The 18,479-nt window shown below is 41.6% G+C and overlaps 1 protein-coding gene across 10 annotated transcripts in view; it reads left to right on the forward strand.

The window, feature by feature from the left end:
- Window positions 1–3,255: 3,255 nt before the first annotated feature.
- EML6 (EMAP like 6) overlaps window positions 3,256–18,479 on the forward strand; it is a 120,385-nt gene continuing 105,161 nt past the window's right edge. For 9 of the 10 annotated variants that reach the window (XR_013931387.1, XM_080408049.1, XM_080408055.1 and 6 more), the window contains exon 1: window positions 4,116–4,915. Coding sequence is in view for 9 of the 10 variants with exons in the window: in XM_080408049.1 (XP_080264175.1) it covers window positions 4,719–4,915 (197 nt within the window). In the remaining variant the exon portion in view is untranslated. Of the gene's footprint in view, window positions 3,435–4,115; window positions 4,916–18,479 lie in introns of those variants that run through there. The other variant, XM_080408047.1, reaches the window with a different exon arrangement.

Genomic DNA, 18,479 nt, shown 5'->3' on the forward strand with positions numbered 1-18,479 from the left:
TTTATACCTAGTGCTAACGCTAAAAAGATGATGTGAAAGTGTCGGTGATATTGGTGCTGTTCTGAGGCTGAATGGTAGCTTGCAGTATCGAGGAGTGCTTTTAGCGACATGACAGCTCTGAATAGGAAAGCAATAATGCCTTTATGTTTTGTAATTGGAAAATAATACAAAAATACCATGTCACAAAATCCTTGAGAGTATAGATTATAGGAAAATAAGTAAAAACAGCTTAGAGTTCCATGTGTTTAGTTTTAAGGTTTTTCAGAGTGTTGCATCACGACTAGCATACTTCATTGCTACAATAATGATAATGATTTATAACATAATTTTTCGAAAACAGAGGGTATATTTTTAGTAAAACATGTCTATTGTTTAATCCCCACACACTTTGACAATGCTAAATGGCTCCCCCCCCCCGAAAAAAATCAACCACCCACAGTTTTACTGAAGGATGAAATACAAAGTTCAGCTTGGCCACCGCTGCTCATGGCAAGATGGCAGCTGTACAAGCAGAGACTTGAAACTAGTTTTTTGTTTGTCCTTGTTGAGTAGGTGAGGAGCCTATTTTTCATCTGTATTAATTTTTTAATCAGAGTTATTCAGTGTCACAGCAAAGGTAAAAAGAAGGCTAAGATCACATGGAGGTTATTCCATTACATAGTGCTGAGATGAGAGAGGATGAAGAATTCATAATTCATTGGAAGTCTTATTAGATACCCACATCCACTGGTCGACAAAACAATTTTCCATGTTCTGATGTTTCAGACCATCAAAAACAAAATAATGAGACTGAAATTTTTCCATAACTACATGAAGATAATTTACGCTGGTTTCCAGCACAAGTGGGTAACGCAACACATGGTTGCTTTAAAGCTGTTCTTGCTTCTGTCCTTCTGAGGCTACACAAAGATTATGAAACACACAAGAATGTGAGAGGTTATATCAAATTTCTCTTCTAGGAGAAAAAGCACCTGCCTACACGTGGATGGCTGTGGCAGCGTTGTCAGTGGGACCACCCAAGTTCGTTACATGACCTGTTGGGGAGTGGTGAGCAGATTACAAGTCAACAGAACGCTAACTCTGTTTTATTAGCGGTTTTGTCATCGTTTAGCCCCAGCTGGCAACTAAACCGCACACAGCCACTCGCTTTGCCCCCCTGCAGCGGGGTGGGGAGCGGATCGGAAGGGTGGAGGTGAGAAAGCTCGTGGGTTGACATAAGGACAGCTTAATAAGTAAAGCAAAAGCCGCACACGCAAGCGAAGCTGCTCCCCACGGGCAGGCAGGTGCTCGGCCATCCCTGGGACAGCCGGGCTCCATCACACGTAGCAGGGACTTGGGAAGGCAAACGCCATCGCTCCGAATGTCCCCCCCTTCCTCCTCCCCCCGGCTTCACATGCCGAGCGTGAGGCTGTACGGTGTGGGATACCCTGTGGGAGCTGGGGCTGGCCGTGGCCCCCCGCAGCTCCGTGTGCCCCCAGCCTCTGTGTTGGCGGGGTGGGGTGAGGGGCAGGAAAGGCCTTGGCTCTGTGTGATTCTGGCCAGCAGCGACTGAAACATCCCTGGGTTATCAGCGCTGTTCCAGCACAGATCCAAAACAGCCCTGTAGCCGCTGTCGTGAAGGACATGAATTGTATCCCAGCCCAAACCAGCACCCTTGTGTGGTCCGGGGCATCACAAGGTTCTTCCAAGAATGAATCTGTAAGAAAAGAAGTATCTTAAACCCTAAAGGGTTCCTTTATGATAAAAGTTAAATACATATTTGTCATTTTAAATACATTTTCTAAAAAGAAGGCAAGACAGAGGGTTGATTTGGCAATTGCACATTACTGTAATTTTCAGTGTCTAAGTTTATTTCTCTAAATGAGTGGGAGATAATCATAAAGGCACTCAGGAAACTGCTGCAGCCTCTATGAATGTGAAATATTTTAAATAGCTCTTAAAACCATTCCAATTACGTGCAGAACTGACTTTTAACATCGGTAAACAGCAGCTGTAAAAGTCTTTGCGACTAGGTTCCTCGAGGACTGCTGGAAGAGGGTCTTTTTATACAGGCATGCCTGTCCCGAGGACCTGGCATATTACCAAAGGGAAATGAATGAAAGATCAAAGACCTGTCCCAACAGATTTGAAATGGCAGAGATCAGCACACAAATGTAAATGTATTTGCTGTTTTCTGTGTTATCGTTCTGTTTGAAAAGGGCTTTTGCAGTAATGGATTGTGAGCTGGGCCGCAAGGATCGCCGCGCTGGCAGTCCAGGAGCGCACAGAGCAAGGTGTGTATGTGGCTGCGTGACTGCTGCGATTTGCCCAGCGACCTGCTGGAAAATCAAGTGAATGCAGCAACATGTGGACTGCAAAGAAAGGATGGACTCATTTTGTTGTACCTTCGTTTTCCTAAGCTCTTGTGAGACTTTTGGATACAATTGCAACAAGAAAAGCAGAAAGAGGAGATTTCTCGTGTGAATTTGCATATGGCCCGTGTAAATACGCAGCACGACTTCTGAGGGAAGGGCTGGGGGCAGGTGTGTTCAGCGCCTGCCGCTCCTCTTCGGCTTGCCGGTGGAAGTGCCTGCGCGAGGTAACCCCACGCATGACTGCACACGAGCAGCCCCCGCCGCAGGACGCGCGCTCGGCACGGCGGGAACGGCGGCGCGCGGGCGGCCGCGCGTGGCGGGCGGCGGGCGGGAAGGGCTCGCGCCGCTCCCGTTGCAGCCGGGCCGCCGCGGCAGAGCCGTCCCGCCAGAGCCACCGCCCGCCGCCAGGGCGACCGCCCGCCGCGGCAGAGCCGTCCCGCCGCCAGAGCCGTCCCGCCAGAGCCACCGCCCGCCGCCAGGGCGACCGCCCGCCGCGGCAGAGCCGTCCCGCCGCCAGAGCCGTCCCGCCAGAGCCACCGCCCGCCGCCTCGCCGCGCGGCGCCCTGGGAGTCGTAGTCAGCGCCCTCGCGCTGGCGCCGCCGTGAGGCGCCGCGGCCGAGCCCCGCCGCGGCCGAGCCCCGCCGCTGCCGCTCATCGCGCTGAGGGAGCGCCGGCCTGTGGCGCCGCCGCCTCCGGTGCGCACGGGGAAGGGGCGGCTGTCGTCGGGCGGCGGGGGAGCCGCCGCTGCCCGCCCCGCCGGGCTCCAGCTCGCCGAGGCGGAGGCGCGCTCCCGCCCCTCGCGCGCCGCCCCCCTCCCGGCGGCGTCCGGCCCCGAGGCGCCGGGGGTGGCCCGGTCGCCCGCCCCGGGCGGGGACGTTGCTGCGTCGGCTGGCGAGCGGTAGGGGCCGGGGGCCGTGAGAGGCGATACCCTCGTGGAGGCTGTGGCTTTGGGTGTGATGCCAGGTTTCACCGTAAGGTTTGCCCCAGGTGTGGAGCGCAATTCACCCGGGGCAGGTGGTGCCGCTTGCGGGTTATGTTGCCTGCGTCCCGGGGAGCGCTGCCGGCGCTGTGGCCGTTTCTGTCAGCCGCTATCGACACGCTGCTCTTCGGTTTGGGCAGATAGGGAACGTGAGGCAAGTTGTGTGGGGAAAGGTAAAGGGGTTAGCCTGCTAGCGGGCAGTTGATTCTTCCCTTCTCCCTGGCGCTGTGCTGTATGAATGAGCCTTCGGTTTTGCTCCTCTGATTTTAGCATTCTGTTCCCTGTGGTTGTGGCCGAGTTTCTGGAGGGTTGGGATTGGTTTCTTGTTGAGTGATACTATAAAGCAGCGGATGCCTTATCACAAACAACATGCAGCAACCTCACCCAGCTGATAATGACAATACAAATCTTGCTTTAGAAAAAGCAGAAGACAGGAAAGGAAACGTTTTCCTTGGTAATATTCCAAAGGATGACGGTAAATAAAAACACAAGCCCCCGCTGCTTCGTGGCAAATTAGAGCGGTTTGTAACCGAAAAATGGGAAATGCAATATTGTTTTAATCACCTAGTTGCTGTAGACTCCAAAAGAAGGAAGTGTTGGGTTGCTGGGGGATAAGGAAAGGTGGGGTAATATCACCATGTTTATGTTGGATGTTCTATATGAATCATCTCTTCTCATATTATCTCATACGAGGACTCAGAGCATTGGATCCTGCTGGAAAGGCTTGAAAGACCCTAGACCACTCAGAACTGCCACAGCATGGATCAAACAGTGCTCCCCCCCCCCCCCCCCCCCCCGAGTAGTCCCTTTGCATTTGAAATACACATGCATTCTGCAATTCAAAACCACGGGTTTTGTGTTTTCTGTCTTTCAGTTTTGACCCAAAGATAGCTATCTTAAAAAGGAGAGCTCCCAGGAAGCTTTTTGCAGGAAGCCAAGAAGGTGCAATACGGGAGATGCAGCAGAGAGCCTTTGGCAGGTGGTGGTGGTGGTGACGCACAGAAGTTACTTTGCCTTCGGAAAGAAAAAGCCCTGTCTGCTGCTGATGTAGGTGTGTTTTTGTGATCTCCCTTCTCCCCCAAGAAGTTGCCTGGGTCGCGCAGCGGCGGGGAAACGGCAGCTGCTCGTCCTGGGCAGCAGCAGCAGCAGCAGCAGCAGCAGATTATGGTGGCAGCGCAGCGGCGAGAGCAGCGGCGGCGGCAGACCTGATCCGCGAATGCGTTTTCCACTTCAGATCGTCGCTCGGAGGTGCCACCTGAAGCTTCTCAGCTGGGCAGGGATCGCTAACGTTTGAGAGGGGAAAACCCTGGAGGGGGAAGGAGTTAAGGGGAGGAGGGGCAGCGCTAGGTTTTGTGTGTGCTTGTGGGGAGAGGGGATTGGTTATCATGGCGGATCGGACAGCTCCTAGATGCCAGCTCCGTCTGGAGTGGGTTTACGGGTACAGGGGTCACCAGTGCCGCAACAACCTGTACTACACGGCAGGCAAAGAGGTGGTTTACTTCGTGGCTGGAGTCGGCGTGGTTTACAACACCAGAGAGCACAGCCAGAAATTCTTCCTCGGGCACAACGATGATATTATCAGGTAAGGGGGCTGACTTTTCTGCTGGTGGGGTGGGGTGGGGTTTAAAGGGAAGGGAGGAGAATGTAGGGCTGGCAGAATACCCCCTCCTTGCTGCATACAGCTCAGCTTGTACCTGTCGTTTCAAAGCAGCTCAGATTTGTTAGCAGCAGGGTCTGTGAAAGCTGAATTTCTAGATACTGTTGATCATCATCATCTTTGTAGCAAAGCTTCAAAATGTTGCACTAAGAGAGAAGATAAGGTTTTCTATGGCGCTGCACCAAAAGGAAAGCACTTTGTTTCAGTATGGAAATGCACTGGAAAGGTCTTCGTGCAACAGTGCTGCAAAATTGTGGATCCTGCACCTTGACCTTTCCACAGCTGGGACCCTGGCTTACTAATTCTGATGTCTTACAGAAGGCAGGTGTAGCTCACCTTACACTCAGCAAACCCCAGCACAAGTGTGCCAATAATTTGGCACACAGGTCAAACTAATATTTTTTATTATTATATATTTTATATATTTATATATCTATAAAATCTGGAAAATTTAAATCAAAATCAAGTTTAGCTTTTTGTACTGCAGCCAAAAACTCCCAAGCGTGCTGGTGCAAGATGGCTACAGATGCCCAGGTCTTGCTCCTGGTCTGACCGGTTCTTTGTCTCTTTCTCTTAAATTCTGCCCAAGAAGTGGATTTAATTGATGATGTTGTCCTACAGAAATACTACTTTTGTTGCATCTCACAAAACAACACAGTAAAAATGTGGCTACAGAGTAAAAAGGTAGCCTTTTAACACATCCGTCCAAAATACAGAAATTTACATCAGTAAAATAGAAAATGAATGTTGTATCTACTACTTTATGACAGAAATCTGACCTAGAAAATCCTTATAAAGGATGTTGTGTGGTAATGATACTCCTTTGAGCATAGCTAACTGCTGCCCTCCCTATTCACCTAATTCAGCATGAATGAAGTGTTTTCCTGATGATGTGAAACCAGAATAGTCCCAGGTGACTCGTGGTGCGGTAGTACTGTGGAAACATCTGCTGAAGTCAGAGTTTTGACACTCAGTAGCAAAATCACATAACTGTCATGTAATCATTCTGGAACCTTGTTTACAGAAAACCATCCACTTTTCCTAGTGAGATCTTGTGGCTGCTGTGTATCCTCATAGCATTCTTCTCTTTATAATGTATTAAAGCAGTAGCATTTTATGAAGTATGGTGGATGTTTGTAAAAGTTTGTTCTGGTTTCAAAGGTATTATCAGTTCCAAAAGGCTGTTTATATAGACACTCGGCTGCTCCAGACCTTCAGAGAAGAATGAGTATTTTAGCTGTTTATTTTAGGACATCTCATATTAGGTGACTGCTTTTGGCAGCGTCACATTTAGAATGTACCATGGGAATAGAAAGAATATCAGATTCTGATATTTGTACTTCGATACTGCCTATGCCTGTTCTCTTTATAGAAAACTAGCAACCACCTCTTCAGACTAGGAGGTGTTTTGAGGGACTCGCTGTATGTCCAACTAATGCTTTGGAAAGATGAGTTTGGTTTCTGATATGCAATGAGATCAAAATTCTGTAGGACAACTGTAGTTTCTATAAAGGATGAAACATTTGGGTCCAGAGAGCATGAGCAGGACCCAAATAACAGTTAATTTCACCTTTTAGTGGCTGAGAAATGTTGCTGTCGCATGGGATTTAAGGAAGTAGAGAATCTCCAAAATACTGCTAGAATATTCTATTGTTTGCACCTGGTAATGGTTGCCTCCTTTGCTGTTGATGCACTTTGCAGTCCTTATTGATGCGATATCCCATCACTGTAAGCACTTTTAAGTAGATGGTTCCTTGTGTGGTTATGTGGTACGGCTAATAAATGCAGGAATTTAAATTCTCATATTTTCGGCTTCACAACTCTCATCCAATTGAGATGAATGGGATGAATGTACTTATTCAATTTTTCTGGTTTTGTTGGTATTTGCTTGCCTAAGACCAGCTTCTAAACAGCAGGGCTTACATTCGCAGTCCAACATGTTGTAATTTCTAAAGAGATTTGAAACATCATTTAAAAAAAGAAACCTTGCAGATTTTGCAAAATACCGCAAAATCATGAAGACTGGAAGACCTTGAAGTGGGAAGATCTTCCCTTCTGAGGACTGCCATTAGCCATTTCTGTGTTGAAAGGTTTCAGTGAATACTATTTTGTGGAAAAAAACCCTAGATGAACCCATAATTCAGAGAGCTGAGAACCTGTGTATTACCTTGAAGTATTTATTAGAATCATGAAAGTGGATATTTGTCCTTGGTGAAAAGGTCAGATGTTTAATGTGTTTTCACAAGATAAATAGTTCTGCCTCTTGTTTTTGTATCAAGATAATGCAGTTGGACATAATTTAGTTTGGCCTAAGGTAGACCAGAATGTATGGGATTAATGGAGAAATACCATTTTTTTTCCCAAAATTTGTATTTGAAAACCAAGTTCTGTTTGTATAAAGAATTTGACCTATGCACTCAGCTAATAAGGTGGAGGTTCAGAGTACGAACAGGCGAGCTCTGAAGCATCTGTTTTCTGTGCAAAGCCACTGCAAGGTGTTGTGCTTCCAAGTTCTTCCTCCTTTTAACTTCAGGATGAGATGAGGTACTGAACTACCCAAATTAGCTTTGAAGTGAGCCCTGCTTTGTGGAGGGGTTGTACTGGCTATCCTCCAGAGTTCTCCTTCAACCTAAAGTGTTCTGTGACTCTTTTGTTATTTCCAGCCATATAATACAGTTCTTTTTGCATGTTACTTAGTTCATGCTATTGATTAACAAGTACTGTCATTTATGTCCTTACTTTGGATCAACACGTAGTTGAAATGAATAGAGTTGGCTCCAGTCTCTGAAGTCTGCCAATGCATTTTGTTTAGAGAATAAAAAGTCATGTCATTTATGAAGTTTACTTTATAATCAGATCATGAAATACACCCTGTTCTTCTCCCTTCCTCTTTAAAAAAAAAAAAAATAAAAATTTTTGAGTGAAAATCTTTGATTCTTGAGTGCAGCCTAGCAGCTCTGGGGTGGTGATGGTCAGAATGCTTCCTCCTTTCTCTGAGCTGTGAGCCCTACAGTTTACCCGACAGTCTGTGTTACAGGCTACAAAGCAATCGTGAAGTGTCTTGCACGGTAGTTCTACATTTGATTGTTCTGGAAAGGTGATCTAGCTGAAGCATCATAGCTAACGTGTAATAGCTAGGTAAAAGCACAGCTATTGCCACATTTTAATGTGGAAAGTGTCATGTAGCCATATCGTTGTGCATGTAACTGATTTTCACTGAATTCAGTCATTCGTGCTTGGCAGGATTAGGTATCAGAAGCTGTAATATTACCATATGGGGATTGTTTCCTTCTTGAGTAATTTAAAAATGGCCTTTTGCAGCAGCTCATCATAATGGCTGTTAGGTTGATGTATTAATGAGAATCTTGCAATTCATGCAGTGTCACCACCTTCAATGGAATTCATGCAAGTGTAGGATCTATGTTTAGCATTACCACTTGCAAGACTGGATCGTTAGTTTTGACAGTAATTGAACACTTTCAAAAGAACAGAAGGTTTTCTTACTTCTATAGTATTACTTCTATAGCAGCAAGCATTTAGATCACTCCTCTTTTTTAATCTTGATGAAACATTGAATAGAGGCAGTTCTTTCCTCTAATTTTTCTACAATTTCTGCATGTGAAAGCCAAAAAATCTTGCCATGGAGAACAGCAAAAATAAAAATATAACCAGCTGATACACTTTCCAGTATAATTCAAAATACAGTTGATTTTATTTATTTTTACAGAATTCGTTTGCAAACAGAGGTTCCTAACTGTGAGAAAATTTTCCAGTGGTGTTATAATAAAGTTATGTCATATGACCCTGTTCTTGTAGTTCTAAGAAATTTTGCAGTATTGATCAGTATTCCTGAATATGTCGAAACTTACTGAGAGAACACCTTTGACAGCATATTGAAGACTTCACCTACCTCAGTTTCTTCTGTTATCTGTTGTAGTGTTACACACTTACGGAAGCACATTTTGCATTCCAGTTGCCTTCAGGCAAGTCACTGGTGAGGCAGAGCGCCACAAGAGACCGTTCCCTTTCTCAGATCTCTCTGCAGTGTTTGCTGCCTGGGCATGGTACCTGGAAAGCCATCCTCTTATCTGTGGATACCAAAGCATGTTGTTTATCTAAGGCTGCTTACAATGTAATAGCAATGTCGGATTTATCGGAATACTGCTGTAAGTATGCTGGGGGGGGGATGTTCCACTGTGCTGACAGATTGAGATTAAAAATGTGGATGTGCCAGTGGTGATTAGATTTACTGGGCTGTGAGAGTGACTAGAGGCCTGGTTTGTTCTTTGGAGCGATTGTTTCAGGAGACAGGATGCATATTGGAACATGACTGCACGTTTTCCTGACTTTCTGCAGCTCGGAAAAAAGAAATACGATGCTTGAAGCAATGTCATATGTTGTTGGCTGTAGTAAATTAAATTTTGGAGTAAGTAAATTGATGGCAGAGGTATGCAAATCAAAACCTCAGAGTTAAAATATCTAAACTATACTTTAATATTTTTACTTAGAATTGTGTATTATAATATTTCTGGTTATAGGGTCGTGCTTACTTGAAGGGATCTAAAATACTTTGAATTTATGTTTAGTTGCCACCACTTGGATGGTAAATGACAGCACTTGTTTGCTACAGAACGAAGCTCAAGTTGCTGTGGTTCTAAGTGCATGGAAGACTGTACTGCTTGTGGCTTGTGCTAAACCTTCACAGAAGGTGGACGTACAGGACTTCTGAAATGTAGTGACCTAAAAGATAGCAAAATAGCAATGAAGCAGTCGGAGATTTTCAACAACAGAAATTCCAGACCTGTTTCTTATGTGAATGCTATGCAAGTTCCTGTGCAAAGCCATTAAAACTTGAAAGGACTTTGGAACAGCTAGGGCGAAGCAGAATGTGAGATCCACGTACACTAAGGTGCTTTGGGAACTGGTTTGAGACAGTAGGTTGTTAAGAGTTTCATATTTGAGAAATTAATCCCCCATAAAAACTCATCTAATCAGCTTATTGCTTCTTTTGCTTTCCATCTCAAAAGAAAAACAGGGGAAAATGCCATTTATTTCATGAAATTCTGGTGGCCACTTTTTGCTCTGCCTCATTGCTGTGCTGCATTTAGATTTTAAGTCTTTTCTGGGGCATGAGCAGCTATAAATATTTGTTTCTTAAATATCCATATTAATGCATCAGACATGTTGGAATATATAGTTAGAGTATCTTATTGAACGTTATTTTAAAAATGCATAGATGAGTTAAAAGTGTAGAGAAACTCAGCAGGCGTTTGCAGCAATATGTCTGGGAGAACAGCTGTCCTTTAACTGCAGTATTTCAGCAGACCAGTCCACATGCATCCCAGTGGTAGGGGATGGGTCAGGTATGGTAGCAGAAGAATAAGTAAGATCTATTGCTTGTCCAGTCACAGCTCGCTTGCTTGTTTGGACAACTGAAAAGATGTTTATTATTAAAAATCACAATTAGAATTTTGAACATTCAAATAATCAAATTGATTTAACTCATTTTCAAAATGGAAAAGAAATAAGCATGTCCAACAAAACAGGAAGCACTTGCATTGCCCTGTAGAAAATGTTTGGATCTTTATTATGATTTTAGCTTTTCACAGCTGAAAAAGACAAGTGGTTAAGTCTGTGTCAGATAATATATTAAATTTCTTATTGGATTTCCATGAATAAACTCATTAACACGCAGAACTGAGTATCCAGCTTACTAAATATCAGCGTTTTCGTATGTGTTAGTCTTATATTGGTATTTTGCAGTTAGAGATTTCTCTGTCGCATTATTTCACCTTACCCCTGCCCCTTCACTGCTTACAGTATCTTAAAAAAATTAAACTTTTTTTTTTTTTTTTTTACACATTTGCTCTGCATTAACTATCTGCAAGTCTTTGTGGTTTTTATTTTAATTTTATCAGGTAGTGGTGTATAATTGCTGTTTCAACAGGATGAAAACTCATGGAAAACATTTTGATATGAATAATCAAATTATCTTTTTAATTAGAAGTATGGGGGTGGGGGGAACTTAGAGGTTAGTTTTATATTACCATTTTCTACTATAAAAATTCCTGCAAAAGTATACAAATTGTAATTTTTACAGAAGTTTATAAAATGTATCTTGTAGGACAGAAGAGATCAACCTCTATGAACTATTATTTGTATCTTTCTTACTGACTAAACGGATGTCAGATAGATTTACCTAGGCAATTTCCAGACACGCAGTTTCTTCCAAGTCTTGATTAGGATTTTGCAGGAAGAATCATATCTCTCTTTTAACACTTAATGGAAAAATACTATTGTGTATTTCAGCAATTAGGATCAAAAATTCATACTTTTGCCTGTAATAACTTGTTCATAACTGGGTATCTCAAGAAAAAGTTGTGTCTGGTAGGGGCTGCAAACATCCTTCCAACATATTCACCATGCAGACCGGCAACTAGGATTTTTCAGATGAGGAGGTGCAAGTTGCTGTAGGCCATGCTTTGGGCTTTTCCTCAAGGACACAAGGGCTGCACTTCCTTTGGTGAAACTAGAAGAGAGAGTGTTTTGGTTTTGTACTGCATTGCAGAAGAAAGCTCTTTTGCTGTAGTATATTTAGGAATAGAAACAGGGTTTTCAGTTTGTGGAGGCTGTTACTTATTTTTTTAAAAAAGTCTTGGATAAGAAGAACTGCAGCAATATTTGTAGGAGTACTTCTGAAACATCTCTGTAGAAGGACAAACTGCTAGCACTGTTTTCAGGTACCATAAATATTCTATGAAGTATCCTCCATGACTTTAGTACTAGGCTTGTGACTGGTATCTATGTGCTTTCTACAGCTCCAAGGGTTTGAATGTTCCTCTGCAAAAGCAGGAGGGGTGTTAAGGTCTTCAGAAGTTTTCTGCTCACTTGCCTACTGCTCAGGCTTTTAGGAACCTTGGTGAACAGCAAAAATGCCTACTTTTTTTCCCTGCTTAAAGTCTCTTCTTTGGAATAGCAGCTTGTTTTTCATGACATGCATTTCCGCCCCAAGGACATTTAGTTGTCCAGAGTTTCTGTCTTAACACATGTTGAATTGTTCTTTAGAGGTGGTATTTATAATGGACTTGGAATGAGACCTCCAAAGCTTTAGGTAGGCCTGAACTTAAGGCCAAGTATAAACCATATGTTTATGTCTGTCTTGAAGACTGACGCGATGAACCAACCCATGGGATCTCTAAAGGAGACACCGTTGAACCCTGCTGTGTTTTCGGGGACAGTGGCATTGGGTGCACCCAGGGAAGAACATCACAGCGCTTTTGGCTGGGGTCATTGGTAGTGCAGGGAAAGGGTTATAGGCATTATGCAAATATGCTGGAAAGAAAAGTTACTGGTTTAGTTTTCACCTCACTTCTATGTTCCGTTCTGAACAAAATTGTGAAAGTTGTTAAGAGCAACTTAATGATGGTGTATTACTCAAACGAAGCAAGGAGGTGTTGCTGTTTGCGTGATGCTGCATAGTGGTGATGTATATAGTGGGTTGTACACTGGCTTTTGCAACCTCCTGAGCTTTTTGTGCTTACCGGTGCAGTCCCACTTACAGCGTAGTGACTCAACTCCACAGTCAGAGATGGACGTGTTGATTCCAAATGTTGGTGTGTTGTGTTGCTATCCGCATTCAGATTTCAGAATTCTTGAGGTATTTTGTGTGTACTAATGTGGTTTTAATATAAAATGTATCAAGTTTCTTTAAACAGCCTAACAGTATAATGAACTTTGGTATGCTGTATCTTATTGATATAATTTCTCTTGATGCTGGCACTGAAGCCTGTTCTTTGTTTTGTGACAGATGGATTGGAATACACTGGAACTATGGTATTAAAATAGAATATGAAATAAACTATACTCCGAGAGAGATATAGCAACCCCTTAATTTTGGTTGCTTGACACTCCTTGTTACAAAAGGTGTTACTGAATTTTTACCGGGAATTTTGAGCACCTTCATTATTTTTAGCAGACCTGCACATTCAAGCAATAATCCTACATGAAAGTTACAGACTAGTAATATAGTTGATGTATAGGCATACTAATATTGATGCATCTACATCAAAATTGGACGTGTATTTATGCAAAACATCTGCTTCCTCATCTTCAGAAATTGTCTTCCATATGCAGGGATAAAAATTGCAAGTGTCATTTACTCTTGTACTGTCTTTAGTAGTAGCATTACTTGCAAATATTAATTGCAAGTATCTATAACAGTTTAGGGCAAGATAAGCTGAACTGAAGAGTTCAGGATACAGTATAATATTTTCCCCGCTCTTTTTTTTTTTTTTAAAGTAATGCTGTTAATTCTAGAAATTATTTAAGTTAACTATAGTAAAAAGAGAGAAACACTAAAATATCCCTTCAGTTTATTACAGCTTTACTTGCAATTAAGGTTAGAGTATTTTTTCCTGTCGCCCTGACTAATCAGACCATACTTCCTTCTATCTTAAGCTGTGTTTAACAAAAGGTTAGTCACTGCCAGCTTCTGTCTGATGAGAAAACATGTTAAATTTCCTTCATTTTTTCTTTCATATCTTTATTTTTTGAATACTATTCATAAAGCGTCTCAAGGAACTTCTGGCTTAGTTCTTCAAATGCTGGTATCTATGATTAAGTAGAAGTTGAGCTTTCTTTTTGGCCTTTTATCTGTCAGAATATAAGAAGGATGATGATATATATGTGACAAGTTGCACTAACAGGGCCAGCTCTTTGGTCCTGTTTACACTGGTCTTGAGTATGTATTAGTGTGGCTGCATTTAAACAAGATTTTAGCAGTAGGTCTATAGCAGAAACCTGATCCCTCTAGGATTCCGAGATGTTTAGAAATGATACTTTTTTTTTTTAAAACATTCATTGAAATGCTGTTCAATGAAGCTACTCTTTCTATTAGCAGCTGTAAAACAAGTTTGAAATGTGCAATTATGCTCCTGATCCAAGGTCTTACGCAGGTCCAGTGACTACTGCGTGTGGACTGGCTCCACTACTTTGAGGTTTGCATTTTTTTAAAAATACCTGACAAGAGGAGGAGGCCACAGATGTCTAAAAGGATATTGTATTGAGCCTTTAGGAAAACTGTCTCTTGTTGAAAGAGCCATTTTAAAACTTTTGCTTGTCAGATAGAAGAGACTTGATTACATCTGGGAATTAGATACAACCATCGCAGTTTGACAAGCTGCCTTAAGGATGGGCAGCTCTGTGCTATATTCCTTGTAAGACTGCTTATAATGCAATCCCTCTTTCCCAAGAGGTAAATACTGTCAATGTCTTTTGCCAGAGAGTTCTCTTGGCTGTTTCGTTAAGCATCTGGAGGTGGTCTTGCACTAAACCGTAAGACTGTACCTGTGTTTTCCCTGTGTCTGTGCAGCTGACACCTTCAGTGTGGTTGCCTTAGGGTTGGCTATGTAAGTGCGTTCCAGCACCTGTAGTCCTGATCTGTGACATAAGAATGTAATGGTGTTGTACAAATGAGGATCTAACCCAGAATTACTTCTATCGGACTAATCTTAAAGACATACCCTAGTTTTGGCCTGTAGTGGCTATTTTACGTCTTAATCCAGGAAACAGTTTTTAAAGAATTGCCCCTGAGCTATGTGGTTGTGGAAAACTGCATTTTGCAAAAGGTGCTTAAAGCAGGTAGCCCACTAAAATCAAAAACAGGAATATTGCTTTCTCTTCTTAGAAGCATGCTAGTTTAATGTAACACCATAGGTCTGGCAGGTAAGTATCATTAATTGGGTAAACAAGTAATAATTCATTAAACATTTTAAAAAGAAATGTACTCCAGAGAACTTTATTACCTAGTAATAGATACATGTCTTCCTTAAGTGGTATGTTTTCACAAAAGGTTTTACCAGAACTTGTTCAGGTAATGCTGTTTCAGGAAATTTGCTAGATGCATCTCTTTGGATAGAGCCACCTGAAAGAAATAGAAAGGGATTGTGCACTAAAGTTTAACATAGACATGACATTGATAATGATAGAAAAGTTGCTTATCCAAAAGCTTGCGCAGAGCCTTCCTGGATATTTTTAGAAGATTGAGATTATTGGACATGGGCTCAGGATATGAAACTCTGCTCTTTGACACTAAGTAAGATTTTTGAGTGGTTAATGTTGCTAAATAATGGTGTTAAAAAGAAATGCCACTGTCTTTTGTGCATTGTCACTGTTTTTTAGGTGCATGGCACTTTCCTCCTCTTTATTTCCCACACGTCTTCATTTAATGAATTGGTTTCTATACCACATGTCATGCTATTCAGAATGTAATTACAATTGGGGGGGGGATTCTTTTGGATATGAGACTCTTTTGAACATAGAATTTTGAATATAAATTGTATCACAGATCTCAAAATAAATGTTTCCGATTAATTTCAAATGAAAATTTGATACTTCATATTGTGACTGGAAACTTTAGCAAGGACTAGATTTAAATCAAAGAGCTAATGCTCTTTATTTCTCTTCTATGAAGTGGAGATAGAACACCTTTTTTAAGAAATCTGCACATCTGTGTTAGGCTCATCTCTCTTCCATCCACTTCAGAGGAGCCTCCTTCTCTCTGCCAAAGAAGCTGGGGGATGCTAAGGCTTGCTAGACTAGAGCTGGCTTTTGTGAACATTGCTGGAGCCTGACATTAGCTACTAGAGCTTTTGGATTCCTCCTTTCTCCTTTGTATATACTCTAGAAAGTTTTGCAATGATAGTTCAAGAAATGGGTCATGGTGTTGCTGGAGTAGGCTTAAGTTCTTTGGGAGCAAATGGGGGGGGGGGGGGGGAAGCAGTCTGTGTGATGTATTTTTTGAGATGTGACCACTACGTAAGTGACCTTGGGATAAATGGAAAATGGGCTAGCAGCACTGAGGAGGATAGTTAAGATTATTAAGTGAATAGGCCGGTAATAAAGTGGTTATTGAGCAGTTTGTATCCATTTCCTATGCATCAACTTGTGAACTGTACCTCCGGACAGTGTTAAGTTGGCCTAATAGCCAGTAAGGAGTTGGACTTGATTATCCTTATGGGTCCCTTCCAACTCGAGATAGTCTATGATTGCATGTAATAGGTACTGGTAGCCTGCTGCATTCATAAAAAAGTGTTGATGATTAAGGTAAAGGACAACAAAGTGGTTTTGGACTAAGGCTCGTGTTAGCCATAATTAGGTTCTGCGTGTTGTTACCTCCTGAACAGCACACCGATCCCATGACTTTCTCTGAATCAAAGAATATACAACTATTGCTTTGTTCCAAGTGAAACTTCCTTAATCTACCCAGTAACAAAATTTTTGCTGGTGCATTGTTCACAGTTCAGAAGAGTTCTAAGAAGCAGGTGTGCAGGTGCTGATTACTTTCATTTCAAACTAGAAACTTTAAAACAAGCTGTGTAGGCCATGTGACAGATCTGTGTAAATAGGCTTGCTGTTTACAGGTTTGGTCTTGCAAATCTTTTTGTCTTGGTGGGAGGTTGGTGCAGTCAAGACAGTGACAGTGAAAGCTGATGTTTGAGACGGAGGCAGTAGCTGCAAAGTATTTTAGACTAGACTTCTTCCGGTGATAGAGGTCTGGAAAAGCTGATTTCTCTGTAATTGCCACATTTAAAAATATATTATTTTGTAACCTGTGACTAGTGAGGACAACTAGTGTGTAAGATGTATGCATTTATTAATGGTCGTAAACCATTACTTTGGATCCAGCTAAAAGGGTGAAAGCTTTTACATTTCTGCTGTGAAATGTGTTTTGAGAAATAGATGAAAAACGGTAATAGAGTTTAATCCACTATATAACTATAGCCATTGAATGCTGATAACTAGATTAATCCATCCAATATCCTCCATAGCCTCTAATTTAAACTTATACAATGGATCAGCGAAGGTACTTCATTCCTTGCAAAGGTAAAATATCATTACATCTTTAAAATGTACATACACCTTTCTAAACTAAGGATAGTAATCCTGAGTTCATTTGGCTAAGTGGTAGTTGTTTGGTTTTGTTTTTTTTTAATTTCCCTGCATGGTCATATTTCTGGTTCAGTGAAATTAGTAATTCAGAAATAGAGCTAAGATGAGAAAATGTTCAGGGATCTGCATCATAAATCCCTGTAAAGGGAAAGACAAGATTAAAAGACAGTAATAAAGCATGCATGCATGTGCACGCACACAGAGTGTAAACATTGTTCTAAAAAAACTTGGGGTGTTAAAGAATTTGGAGATGATGAACTCCAGATACTAGCATTTTAATGAAATTTGCATTTAATTAAATCCCTCGAATTCTATCCAAAGATCAAATAGGATGAAAACATGTGGGGTTTTATTTTTTGCTGTGACCAAAATGTATCGGGCTGTGTCTGGAATTTTACCCAGCCAACCAAAAGGGAGATTTTAATTATTGGAAGGAGTAGAGGCACTGAAATACCACAGTTGCATTCTGTTTAATTGAGCAGCATATTTGTATCCCTATTCACTTTATATCACAGCCTTATATCACTAGTATACAGGTTTTGGACTATTCTGGTATTCCTATAGCTTATAGATTGCAAGCTTCTTAGCTGCTCTTGTACCATACTGCTTCAATTAATTATATTTTAGATGATGATGAATTGCCAACGAAATCACTTTTGATACCAAAACATTTCTTGTATGATTGATGTCCTAGTCTGTATGGCAGCCTAAAATTACTTACTGCCTTTTAAAAATTATTCTTTTATCCTTTTAAGTTTTCTTATATCCTTTTTAAAATTACTTTTCATAAATTCAGGTCTTCTCTGGCAAAACGCAAATAGTTCTATCAAAAAGAAGTGCAGTTTTATAAATAATTACTATCTTAAGGAATAGATATAAAGTGATTTCTTCCTTTGAGATAGAACTGAGCTAAGAACTTAAGAGTTTTGAGGTTTTGAGGCATTTGCATTTTTTGTTTTCACATTTACTTTTCTCTAGGTTTCTATCAGATTTTCAGATTTCTAAGTTATATTGCTTCGCTCCTTGTAAGGAGATTAATTTCTTCGAGAGAGAAATAAAATACAGCATGAAAGAATATCGTATCATTTTAGTTATGTTTGCAGAGTGAGTGGAGTGCATAGCGCTAGCTATGCTAGTGTAGGTCTCCTACCAGTTCTTGGCTACTCACCTCCAAGGCATCACCGCTGTATTACACAGCTAGGAAGGGGGCAATAAGGAGTTGTTACAAGCAGCCAGCAGTATCATTATAATAGAAGCTATAGAAAATAATTCCTCTCTTCATGTAGCAAGAAAATACAGAAGTTGATAAATGTTGGTACCTTTAAAGGCTTTTAGCAAAATATGACCTATTGTTTTATTGCCTGCTCTGCAGATGTAGAGAAGAATTCTAGAATAGTAGAACTTCAAAAGCACGTATGGCAACAGCCTCCTACAGTTTTCGACTCTTGCACCAAACCAACAATGTCAGTGTGTATTTTCAATTTTTTTTATTGCAGTATAGATTAATGAATTACTGGAGAAATTATAAATAATAATATAA

Source organism: Falco punctatus (assembly GCF_963210335.1).
Source record: "Falco punctatus genome assembly, chromosome: 12".
NCBI lineage: Eukaryota > Metazoa > Chordata > Aves > Falconiformes > Falconidae > Falco > Falco punctatus.